Source organism: Scomber japonicus, chromosome 17, assembly GCF_027409825.1.
Source record: "Scomber japonicus isolate fScoJap1 chromosome 17, fScoJap1.pri, whole genome shotgun sequence".
Taxonomy (NCBI): Eukaryota; Metazoa; Chordata; class Actinopteri; order Scombriformes; family Scombridae; genus Scomber; species Scomber japonicus.
The window spans coordinates 12,642,837-12,656,099 of NC_070594.1; the positions used below are offsets into that span (position 1 = coordinate 12,642,837).

At 39.2% G+C, this 13,263-nt stretch overlaps 1 protein-coding gene across 1 annotated transcript in view; it reads left to right on the forward strand.

The window, feature by feature from the left end:
• Window positions 1-13,263, forward strand: part of atad2b (ATPase family AAA domain containing 2B) — a 77,948-nt gene that overhangs the window by 14,246 nt on the left and 50,439 nt on the right. The window contains exon 20 of the mRNA XM_053336948.1: window positions 12,961-13,096. Coding sequence (XP_053192923.1) covers window positions 12,961-13,096 — 136 coding nt within the window. The remainder of the gene's footprint in view (window positions 1-12,960; window positions 13,097-13,263) is intronic.

The window sequence follows — 13,263 nt, forward strand, 5'->3', positions numbered from 1 at the left end:
ACGCTAAAGTGAGATCAAAAGGATATTTTCTTTTTTTCATAGTCAGGATTGCTAGTGCAGACAACCACACAGGGTCAAGGTCATCTGCTCCCACAGAGTTTTTATCTACTTTAGCTCCATCTTCCTTTTCTTGTCATTCATCCAACTGCCCACTTTTTTCCCTTGGATATCACCCAGCCCAGCTCCTTATCTTTCCTCTTGGATTTATTATTCTCTCTCTAAAAGCCAAAGCAGAGTCAGACCACCCGTTGGGGGTTAGGCTGTAGGGGAGGGGTTCATTAGAGTATCGGGAAATAGAGAAAATTGAAAGGGAAAAAAAGAGACGGAGAAAAATAAAGAGTAGGGTCTTCTCTAGGCAGGCAACAGAAGGACTTTAATTAGGTCTGGGGGTTGACAGCCCCATGTCTTCACCCCAGGACACACACACACCATATCAATATGCCTATGCAGACTGTGCACGTTTTTTCTCTCTCTCTCTGTGTGTGTGTGTGTGTGTGTGTGTGTGTGTGTGTGTGTGTGTGTGTGCGTGTGTGCGTGCTGCTGTTTTGGCATGGCCTCAACCCTGGCTACACTCCAAGGCTACAGAGACTCTCAGGGTGATTCTTGCCCTGTACTTGACTCATTATGACTGAGGCACCTGGGCTGTTACATCCACTTTGTGTTTTTTTTTAAGCTCTTCACGTTCTATTTGCAACATAGTTCTTTGCTTTTTAAAATTTTATATATTTTTTTATGGCCATTTTTACTTGTTACCCTCTTTCTATATTGTTCTCTATCCTCAGTTGAATCTATTCCGCCTGTATGTACCCTGCATCACTTGAAGGCTTTTTTTTAACTTCATTTAACTCCAGCATTATTGTTGTTTTGCATGCTGTGTAAAGAGATTAAGTTTGAAAATGGAAGCAATCACACCCCGTCGATCATTCAACCCCATTGTCACAAGGCAGCATTTCATTGCGTACAAGATTGCTGAAAAGTGGCTGAAACTGTGTAGGACTGTCAATTAGTTTTTCTTTGAATTAGCCTTTTCTTGGCCAGTGAGCATACAGCCGTGTAATCTGGAAAATTTGGAAACACATAATTGGACAAATGGTGTGCTCAAGTCAATATGAACCCAGCATGAGTGTATAAAGTAGAAGTCGGCCAATAGTGGATTTTTAAAGGCCAGGGGCAGGAAAAAAGCAATATTGGCCAATATCAACCACCTTCCACCCTGCGCGTTAAAAACCTGTGTGTTAAAAAGTATCTTAAACTTTGTTACATACTAGATAATTGTAGAACTTTAAAAAAATAAAATTGAAAATACATAAAACTAAACTATTTTTTCCCCTCCAAGTCATTTGTTCAAGTTAATAAAACTAATATTATAATGGAGGAAACAGTCTGCTTGTCCACTTGAACTTTGTGGATGTGTTTCACGGCTTCCGCCACCAGGGTGTGCCTTTGAGTAAGGTGAGAGAGTTTTAAAACAAAAGAAGAAGAAGAATTTCCTCCATTGTTGATGTACTTTGCAGTAGTCGGTACAAAGCTAGTGGGTTTTAGCAGCACAGAAAATATGCTGGCAGGCTGCAAACAACATATACCATTTCATTGTGGTGTAAAGTGCGTAAATAAAGAAAGCCCAAAGTTGGCCTGAGTCTCTGGCTGCAACATAGTTTGGTCATATGTAGCCAAATTCTAACAACGGTACTTGCTAGCAAAAAATAGACAGCATGCTTTCAGCTTAGTGGCAGCAGATACAACCAAACAGCCGAACTAATTAATCGATTAATGTCTAGTATCAAGCATCTACTTATGCTATGCTGGCTTTTTCCTTGTGTTCCCCATTTGAGTATATCATGCTGCTATTTTGTATAGGGATTGCTTCATTGCACTTATTAATCAATTCTTTACTATTTCTTTTTTTTTTTTTTTTTTTTTTTTTTTTTTTTACAATTGTATAGTGAAAAGTCCCCTTCTTTACTCATTTTATCAACATATTTAAAAGCAAGTCATCATGACATTCTCTGCCTTTTTCTGCTCTGTTCCCACATTAGCAATGATAAACTCTTTTTTATATATTTAATGATAACACATCAATGACATTCTCACTTTTAAATTAATTATCAGCTGCACCATGCTTTAGTGGACTGGCTGCCTTGTAAATTAATTGTAGATTGATTTTTCTTTTTAATTTTTAGTGTGTTTAATCTTTTGGCCACACTAGGAGCTTCAAATAAATTGAAGTTAAGCAGTTAGTTTTGGTAATGGCTGCTTTTTGGTGATTCCTAATGAGTCAATGCTGGTTATTTGGTTGCCAAAGTTTTCTATGTCGAAGCTTCCCACAATTACATGAAAGCACCAATCTCCCAGAGCTTTTAAATAAATCCATGCTTCTGGCTCTACTACAAACAATGACATAACTTATCTCGAGCAAATTTCGATAAGAACAAATGACTCCCATGTTGTAGAGGTTCTTCAGCTAAAAGTCAGAAATAAGTAAATAATTGTGCTATTAGATTTGATCAAGTTAATTTAATTGTGATGTTAAGCCAACACAGAGAAGCTATGTGGAGAACAGACACAAATGTGTAACAGCTGCCATTGCTGCTAGTGATTTTTGGTTTGACCACAGGGATCAGCCCTATAAACGCAATGTCCATGACTTAGAGAGTCACTGACTAAACTTCATTGGTCGACTGAGTGATTTCGTCTGCCTTCGGCTGACCAATGGTGGAACTTCATCACTCGCCTCAGCTTGATGCCACCATGTGTAGCTACTTTCTATATCCACTGTATTAAAATTAAAAGCCCTCTGGTGTTTCATACACATTGTAGCCATTTTAGGGTTTTTGTATATATTTTTTGTTTATTTGTGTTTTGTATGAGCTATTGGAGACATGAAGTCCCCCTATGGGAATGAATAAAGTATATCTATCTATCGATGCTAGGTTTTTACTTCGTCTTGTCTATGTAATGCAGGTATAACTAACTAACTAACTACAAGCCCTGTATGGAAGTTGGTCCCACTGATACAGTGCCCCAGATTTTTTCAGAGAGGGCAAGATTAGCAGTCTGTCTGCTGAAAGAGTAGATTTATGCTTTGGATGCTATGCAGTTTTGTCTATTTCAAGCATGTAATTATTTGACCTATTTGTTAGAACTGTTTGTTTTTTCAAATGAGATTCCCTATCCCCTGTCACAAAAGTCTCCCAAGGGCTTCATTCATGTAAAGGTTTGAGGAGTTTTGGATTTCATTTTTAGGCATGGCCATGCTGCAGTCTACGGCGCTTTAAGTGATTTGGCTATCTCTGAGAGTGTTGTTTCTCTCTCTGGCACAGACAACACAGTGACAGCTGCTGTCTCAGCTCCAAAGCTCAGCAGGGAGCAGGGAGCATCCCTCCCTAGCCAAAACTGACACTACAGGCTTGGGTCCAACTACATAGCCTCCCTTCCTCCCTTAACAGCCGTTCACTCTGCATAGATTGACTTTCTTTTTTGGTGGAGGACCGATAGAAATTGCTAGAACATGTGATTGTTAGGGGGAAGAAACTGCAGTTAGTGAGCGAGAAATGGCATCCCAACAGTTCATTACATTTAGTATTCCAACACTTTTGGTGATGTGTGTTATGAGGCTTTTGTAAGTGCTTTGTAATAGCATGAACTGCATGTTGAATGTGAATGCTGGCAGCACAGTTTAACCGTAAGGATACAATTATCAATGCATCAGGAATCTGTTCTCAGTGCTAAGCGACAGTTATACCTTACCAAACAACACATTTGCCATCAGAGTATCATCAGTATCTAAACCTCTTTACTTTTTGTTGCTTTTGCAGCATATTCTTGTATTACTTGTATTTAACATGTTTTTCTAAGCATTAAGACAAGTTTTCAGTGTGAAAAATGTCTACCTGGCTTTAGTAGAGCTGCATTTGACCAAATACAGTCAACTTTTTTGGATAGGATGAAGTCTTAGAGCACAGTGTTTCTGGGATTACAACCTTAATCATAGTTTTGTGCCTTGATGGCATCTATGAAACACAATAATTGTTACGTATAATACATGTAAGGCCAGGTTGTGTTAGAAAAGAACTAGGCAGAAGTGTTTATAGTTGTTCTGAGCTGTCATACTTAAAGGTGGGCTGAAAAGACCACCACAGAGATGGATGAAATGTCAAATGTGCCGGCCCTCGGACAGCCTTACATCAAAGACGTTTATCGTGTTGCACTTGTTTGTACGCACAGTTAGTGATAGTGTGGCAGGGTGTGTACTAATTAGCAGCAACATCACTTTACACCATACAGCCTTTCTTCCTGTCTTTGTTCAATCCTTCGCCACGTTTCAGGGTTTTGGTTGCCTTGGCAGTAGACTAATCAAGATATACCATACATCCCTCTCCCTAGCCACACCCTCCAGCTCTTTTTAAGGGGATTCCAGCATGTTATGGGTCCGCTTTGAACAGCCCGACTCGCCTCAACTGACTCCTTTTAATGCAAATGGGTTGTGGTTCTACTCCAGAAAAAAAAAAAGTGTCTATAGTCCAATACAAGTGACAAACATGAAAAACAACAACAACAACAACAAAAACCCATAATATACGACACAGCATAGGACAAGAGGGAGAATTACATTCAAACAAACCTGAAACAAAAGAACAGCTTTAAAAAAGATACAAACAAATACAAAAAAAAAAAAAAAAAGACTTAGTGTGGCTTAGATTTTCTTATTGTAATACACATGCGGTTAAGTAGGAGTGTGTTTGTTTGGTTTGAGGAGCAGCTTTCTATTCTGAAGGGGAATTAGTCCAGTCCCTCAAACTTCTCAAGCCCCCACAGTCACCAAAAGAAACCATAAATGATAGATAAATGAGTATGCAAACAATGTAATGAAATTGAATATATAAATGAGTAATGTTTTTAAAAAAAGAGCGGAGGAGACAGAATGGATGTTTATTCTCACTGCATGATGTCTAGTTTATTTTCTGATTTCCAGTTTTTAAAAAGATTGTCTCTGTAACTCTGAGCCAAAAGTGCCTGAGTGGTGAGCAGTGCCAAGAGCCAATGCGAGTAAGTGTCAGCTGTGTTTTGTGAGCAGCGTTGTGCATCTGTCTGATTCATTAAATCCTATTTTGGGTAATTTCTCACTAGTGTAGTGTATTCTATGAATAACCTTACACTGCATGAGTTGTAAATTTGAGTTATTGCTCTCATTGAAGTTATTTTTGCAGATTTGGGTCCAGGAGCCAGCATTGGTACTAATTGAGAAGTGTAATTTCCACTTACAGACTTGGAGTGATATTGAGGTGTCTGGAACTGCTGAGAATTATATAAACGCCTGATCAGATTTTTGAACATTTTTGGAGTTGGATGAGTTACACTGCTCAGAGTTCTGTTGAGTTTCGATAGGATGGTTGATTTTAATTGCATATACTTAAGAAACTGTACTCACAAAATCAACAAAGGTAAAATCTAGAATGAAATGATGAAGATGGGTAATCTATTAATCATTCCAGGCAGTGTTTTTTTAGTGATAGAGAAGTCTGGGTTTCCAAATTGGTGAGCGGAGGGATGGTATGAATATGGGGTTTGTGATTTGAAGCACCAAGACAAAGTTGAAGCTATTGTTATGTTATGTAATGCTGTTTGATGGTTTGGCTGATGAATGTATGTCATAGCATAATGCTAGCTCCGTTTCTAATGAAGTAATCAATTTTGTAGGGTTTTACAAGATATTTTTGTTGATTGGACAGATGACATAATTCAAAGTTTGGGGCGTGTTGGGTGTTTTTTAAAAGTTAAGAGTTTTATTTGTAGTTTTTTGGTTAAAAATTTTGAAGATAGCTGAGTTTAGGGATTTGAACTAGGAAGTGTTGTGAAAAGTAGGGATCAATGAAAATAAATAGCTGATGTTTTGGTAAGATTGTCATTTTGATTGTTGCTGTTCTTCCGGAAAAGGAAATTGGTGGGTTGGCCTAGCAGTTTAAGCCATCTTGTATAGATTTGAGTAGTGGTGTAAAATATAGATGGAACAGCTCTGACAGCTTTGAGGATATATTGAACCCTAAATATTTAATATTGCCTGTTGGGAGGTGATAAGGTGATGCCAGAGCTGCCACCACATCCCTTTCATTCATACCAAGTAGTATATGATGGTGGATTTTAACCAATTCACAAAGCAGCTGGAGCGCTCTGAGAAAGATTTGATAACCATGAAGCATTCTTGCAGGGATGAGTGAAGGTCGTGAAGGAGTAATAACAAATCTCCTTTTGAAAAGTATAATTCTGTGTTCTGTAGCGGATGTCTGAATCCCTTTTTGATGTTGCCATTTTGGTGTATTGCAGCTGCTAGAGTCCCAATGAATATAGCAAAGAGGAATTCAAAGAGAGGACATCCTTGCCTAGTCTCGTTGTGTAGAGTGAAATTTTGTGAAATAAACCCCTTGATAGTGACAGTGGTCATTGGTGATGTGTGTAGTGCACTTATCCAATGAATAATGACTCTCTGAACCAGATTTAGTCTTTTTTAAGGAGGCAAATCAGAATTTCAAATGCGTTTTCTGCATCAAATGGTAGAAATAAGGTGGTGTTGATTTTTGATGATTTGAAAGCTGTATTAGGCTGTATAGTGTTTGTAGATGACTATAACTTTAGTAAAAACCTGCCTGATTGGGATGTATGAGAAATGACTTTTTTGACGTTCTTTGGGTGATCATTGCTGTATTCATAGTTGGAAGTATTTTGGAGGTGATTGTAAGTTCTGCTCTCATTCTTATTAACATTTTGTCCAAAAATGTTGTGTTGAAGTCATGAGGGAAGCTGCCCCATCCATTGAGTCCACTGTAAAATTCTTGAGGGTTTTTTTTTTTTTTTTTTTTTAGAAGTTCCTGAATACATCATTTATATCTTTAAAATTGTGGCTAAGCTTCCTTGCATAGTCCTTTTTTAAAACTGTAATGGTTGTTTTTTATTTGTTATTGTTCAATTAGATTTGCCAGATGTTTACTTGATTTGTTATTATATTTAAATGTGTTTTTGTCTGAGCCTCTCTAATGAGAAATTTGATTTTTTTTTTCTGCATGAGCTTCTTCGGTTCCAGTTTATATTTTCTTAATTTGTAGCATGGGATTGGTAGCTTGTGATTTTAATTTTTCCTTCCAATTTAAACTCTGAGTCTTCCTTCTTTTTATAGGATGAACATGAAATGATCCTGTCCCTTAATACAGCTTTTCCAATTTCCCCGAGAAGTATATCGGAGAGGAGAATCATTTATTTCCATGAAGGATGCCCTCTCTGTCTTTAAGAAACAGTTTAAATCTGGTCCTTTATCAGAGATGTGTTTAACATCCATCTGGTGGTTGATTTCTGTTGAGCTTAAATCAGACTGGTGCTTGTTCGCTTATAGTGCTCAAATGAATTTGTGTTTTTGAAATATTTGAGTGGTGGGAATTGCTAGTTAAAAAAAAAAAATCAATTTTGGAGGATGAATGATGTACTTGAGGAAAAAGTAGGAGTATTCTCTTTCATCTTTGTGGTTAAACCTCCAACTATCACAGAGGCCCTAGTCCTCCATATATTCCTTAAACTACTGTGGATTGGGAAGATCTCATATTACCTGCAGTACTTGATCTTTTTATTATCAGGTCTAGTACAGATTTTAAGTCAGGTTATTGAGTAGAGAGAAGAGTTTGTGGAAGTTATGGAAGAGGTCGTTATGAATAGAGATAATAATAATGACAAATTATCTTTGTGAATCTGAGATTTTAGTGTTATAGGTGAATTGGATTTTATTATTATTATTATTAAAGATGGAGACTTCTCTTTCCCTTGAATTGTAATTGGCTAGAAAGATGTTGGGTAATTGAGATGATTTTTAAAACTGTGCTTCTTGAGCCAGTTAAATGAGTTTCTTGTAATGGCTGTGTATCCACGTTCATTTGGGTGACATTGTTCATAACCTCAATTTTTTGTTCCAGTTGACAAATTTAAGTGGTGCAAAGTGAAGAATTGATATTTGTCTGTGTATGGATATGTATTAGTGTTGTGTAATTGAGAGGCAAGAGTGTGTGTATTAAGGGGTGGGGGTTAACAGGAGGAAGAGTAGATTTAGAGGTTGACCGATATCGATCAACCTTAGCCGATGGCCGATATGTACTGCCGACTTATTTGAGCCGATATTTGGAGCTGATATTGCTTTTTCCCCCTCCAGATGAGGAGCAGTGCTCACACACACACACACACCCTGCTGTGATGGCTGCTCTGTCCCGCTCTCAGTCAGAGTGAGAGAGAGAGACAACCACACACACACCCACACCCACACCCACCCACCCACACACACACACACGCACGCACGCACACACACACACACACACACACACACACACACACACACACACACACACACACACACACACACACACACACACCCCCCGCTGTGACGGCTGCTCTGTCCCACTCTCAGTCAGAGTGAGGGAGAGGGAGACAAACACACACACACACACCGCTGTGATGGCTGCTCCGTCCTGCTCTCACGGGACTCCGGGAGCTGTATCGTTGTTGGCAGGCTTCCAAAACTTCCAGCAGCACGCTACCAGCGAGGGAGGGGCCAAAAAATAAATATATATATATATATATATATATATATATAGCTCACCTTCCCCCAAAATTTCATCAAATAAATTGTTAGAACTGTCATATTAAATTCACACTAAAATTATAATTTACATCACATCAAATCTGCTCTTGAATGCGTTCGATTTTCTTTTTCTCGATTTTCATATCATCCTGTAACGAGCTGTTTATTGCCAACGCTGTTATTTTCCCACGTGACTTCCCTATCACACACTGGCAGTCCACCGCAGAGTCAGAGCTTCAACGGTGTTCAATGAGGCTTCTCCCAACAGCTGTTTTGGGCCAGGGCGGGACAAGCCAGGATAAAGACGCTCATTGGATAATGCAACAAACGCGTCCCGCCCCTGGACGCTGAGCATCTCTGGCGGTCAATGGAGCAGTGGGCGGGACGGACGCTCTGCTTCTGTATGATGATTGGAGGGAATGTTTGGAGGGCTCAAAGCCGTTGATAGACAGCTCAACAGCCATCTAAACAGTCAGTGTAGTGGCAGAGCTGTTGAGAGTAGTCGTATGCCAAAGTGAGTTTGTAACCTGTTCAAGTTTCGTTAGTTTATTCATTCATTGGGCAGGCTAGTGGCTAGTTTTGAAAATCTTTTTCAGGTATGTGTTGCTGTGGTTCTATGGCTTAGATGAAGCATACAACAGCCTCAATGAAACACTCTTTTTATTTGTAACTGCCTCGCTTCGATATGACAAGTTTTATGATGAAGACGTAAAGTGAGCTTCCCCTGTTTTAAAACACCAGCAGCTGCCACTGAACAGACATACAATAGACAGAAATTACATAATTCTGCAGAATCCATAAAACTCCATAAAATCATTCTTAAAATACATTAAGTCCTGTGTGTGTATTGATCATTTGGAAGTGTATAAATATGAATTGCATTCGGGATAACAAGCAAAATAAAGTAGTGGCTTGAGGAGCACTTGGAGACTATGCAGTGTTCATTTATATGTTTCTTGTGACTAGTTGCACAATTTGGAATAGCTAAGTTCATTGTCACGGAGGAGTTGTCCATCAGCGTACAGTTTATCAACTGAGATGACCACTTGTTTCCCAATAGAGAAAAGACTTTCACATTTCTCCAGAAATTCACAAGAAAACATTCATGCCAAAATGTGCTCCTCTCTATTCCTTTCCTGGTTTATTATCCAGTTCTTTGTGGTCAAATTTGGTGATTATTGGTCTTGCAACCCTTTTTTTTTTATAGTGCCAAGACAGTGGACATGGTGGAATGAGATTTAGTTGTCTTCGTCTGCTGGGATCAGACGTTTAGTGGTCAAGAAGTCTTTCTTTTGGGATCAGAGGAAGAGAGTCCTGAAGGCTCTGGGTTACCAGAAAAAATGAGGTTCTCTCGCATTGAATGCACTTGCAGATTTAGCACGGTTTCTTTCAATTGTTTGTCATCTCTGGATACAGCTGCTATTTCCTCAGTGAGACTTTGGATGTTTTTTTGTTTATTTTGATCTGTTTGTTCTCTTTGGTTAAGGTGAGAATCTGTTTCTGGCTGATCTCCAATCTGTGTTTTAACCTCTGAAATGCTTTGGTATAGCAGTTCAACGAGGGAATTCCTTACATCCAGAGCAGACAGTTTTTGGTCTACGGATAAGAGTATGTCACTAACCTCAGGGAAATGTTTAGAAGTCTCTGCGTGGGTGGGCGGGTGAGTCTGTGAATGTGTTGGGTGAATGAGGGCGTTTGGCAGAAGGTGCAGAACTCTTTTGTTGATTTCTTTTTTTCTTTTTTACTTTTTTTTTGTGCCAAGTTGGTTGAAACACTCGTCAATAGACTGTTCCAAGGCTTCCAGTTTGTCTGTTGTGGAGTATTGAACCAGGGAAGAATTATGTCTGTAGTCTTTTTTTTTTTTTTTTGTGAAGTGTTGTTAATCCAGTAGGGGGCACTGCCATGATGAATCGCACACTGGGTCAAGATCTGGAGTCCTACTCCAAACTCTTTTCAACTGTCTGAGCTCCACCCTATTTGTAAGTTGAGCCCAACAAAATAACTAACTTTTGTGGCTCACTACTCAAAGATGATCAGAGATGAGGGTTGGAATGTAGATTGATTAATCAATAGTTTTGTCTGTAGGCTCAACTCCCTCTTCACCACCACAGTCCAGTACAGCATCCGCGTCACTGAGGAGGACAGCACATATATCCTTTTCTCCCCATCTTCCCCTAACTCAATTGTCACCAGAAGCACGTTACCTTATTGTCCAGGTGTGATTATCAGCCTTTGCCTTGTGTGTTGCAGAATGCTGACAGCACTTTTTTATGTGATCCCTTCTATTGGGAGAGCATTGAATATCATCTTTAGACAGTAATTCAGTAAGGTTTCTCAGCTATGGTTGCTTTTATGTGGATCACATGAACATTAATTCACTCAGTATGTGTTTTACTTATGATGCATTTTATTCCTGCATGAGGCTTTTTTTTTTTCTCTCTTAAAAGATTGAAACCGGAGTGTAGCAGCGGGGCAGGGTTAGGCACCCTGATGGCAATGATTTTTACTTTTAAGTCAATTAAGAATTTATTATGCCCACAGATCAGGTGTTCAGTTTTGTTTTAGAGATGCTTCAGCCAGACATCCCTCATTTTCTTTGTACATCTCAGCCCCTCTCTCTCTCTCTCTCTCTCTCTCTCTCTCTCTCTCTCTCTCTCTCTCTCTCTCTCTCTCTCTCTCTCTCTCTCTCTCTCTCTCTCTCTCTCTCTCTCTCTCTCTCTCTCTCTCTCTCTCTCTCCCTCTCTTTCTTTCTCTCTCTCTCTCTATCTATCTCTATCTCTCTATCTCTCTCTCTTTCTTTCTCTCTCTCTCTCTCTCTCTCTCTCTCTCTCTCTCCCTCTCTTTCTTTCTCTCTCTCTCTCTATCTATCTCTATCTCTCTATCTCTCTCTCTTTCTTTCTCTCTCTCTCTCTCTCTCTCTCTCTCTCTCTCTCTCTCTCTCTCTCTCTCTCTCTCTCTCTCTCTCTCTCTCTCTCTCTCTCTCTCTCTCTCTCTCTCTCTCTCTCTCTCTCTCTCTCCATTCATCTATCAACACTTTTCTGCTATTCCTCACTGTGCCAACACCCCTGCAGCCTTTATCATGATGAAAAATACTGAGAATCATTACCTACTGTGTGCTACATATACTTAGACTATCTGTGGCTCCCCTGCTGCTTTCCCCAGTTTTACTCCATTCCTCCTTTTTTCCACTCATCTGAGAGGGGAGAGAAAAAAAACCCAGAGTGGGAAAGAAAGAGAACAGAAGGCAATGCAGAGAGAAATGGAGAACAAACATGTCACAGATAAGGGAGAGGATCGATGGCAAAGACAGATGGGGGGGATATAAAGTGGAAAGTAGGTGCTTAGTCTGCAACGGGGCTTCCCTTCGGGAGCGGCCTTGAGCTCCATTGTGGAATCGAACTGGGAACTTTGAAGCCCCCCCCCCACACACACACACACACACATCCCAAGTATCGATGTAGCATCTGCCAGAAATGAATGTTCATGTTTTTGTCTGCCTACACTGTATTTTCATTTATCAAATAATTCAACCCCCTGCTTTGTCATCTGGCTGTTTCACTCATGGTATTGCTCCCAGTTATTGATTTGACCATAAAAATGACTGGTGTCGATAAATGGCAGAATTTTCAATTATTAGTCTATTATAATTGAGAAAATAGGCCAGTTTAAGGGCTGTGTTTTATTTCTGATGTGTATAAGACATTGGATAAATGTAGTGATTTTTTTTTTTGTCAAAACTCTAAAAGGTTAATTTATCACTGAAAGTACAAATGATTTGCACAGTTTGACCAGATATCATAAGGATTCTTATAGAAATGACCTTTTGTCTTTTGTTGCAAGTCATTTGTACATATAAAATGTTCTCTCTTCTTTAAATCTTGAACATGTAATAACACTTAGTTTCTGCTATGCCGCTCATGTTTTTCTTGTCTTGTAGTGTTGGATGAAAACAAGCACATCAGCAGCACACTGCCTACTCAATATTCTACTATTCATCATTGTCCTCATTTTCAGTGTGTGACAAACCTAAATTTGAGTAATCAGTTGGCTACAGTGGGTGTGCGAAATGAAAAGGAATTGAACTGAAATGTAGTATTCTCAAATTTTGATTTATTTTAGAGGGAAGTGAAATTAAGAAATGAAAGTAGTATATTAAACCACATCCATTTTGTATCACACCACATCAAGGTCTCTTTATTATAATAATTCATGTTTACAAATTCAGGTATTTTCATGCATATACACTTTGAATTGCTGTTCTTTTACAAAATGACATTTTATTATAAGGCATAGCAATATGTGGTATTTGTGACTAATTTCTCATTGCTTTCTGACTGTTTTTAATTCAGGTGAGAAGTATGTTCCAGAGGAGCTATGGGGAGGTAGTAACGCTGTGCCCTGCAGGAGAAGAGGACAGGAGAAACTTCTTCTCTAACCTGCTGCTGGTCCAAGCAGCCAGGGCTCCACCACGCTTCAGGAATACAGGTATTTACTCTATCCCCTTACAGTATGCATACACATGCAGGCTTAGATGGTTATGACTCATCTAAGCTGTCAGTCCTAGAGGGCAGTGTTGTCTGCATGTGCTTCTTGTCTTTGTTCCTGCAGTACTTTTTGGATCTAGTCAAAGGCAGGGGATCAGATGTTATTTG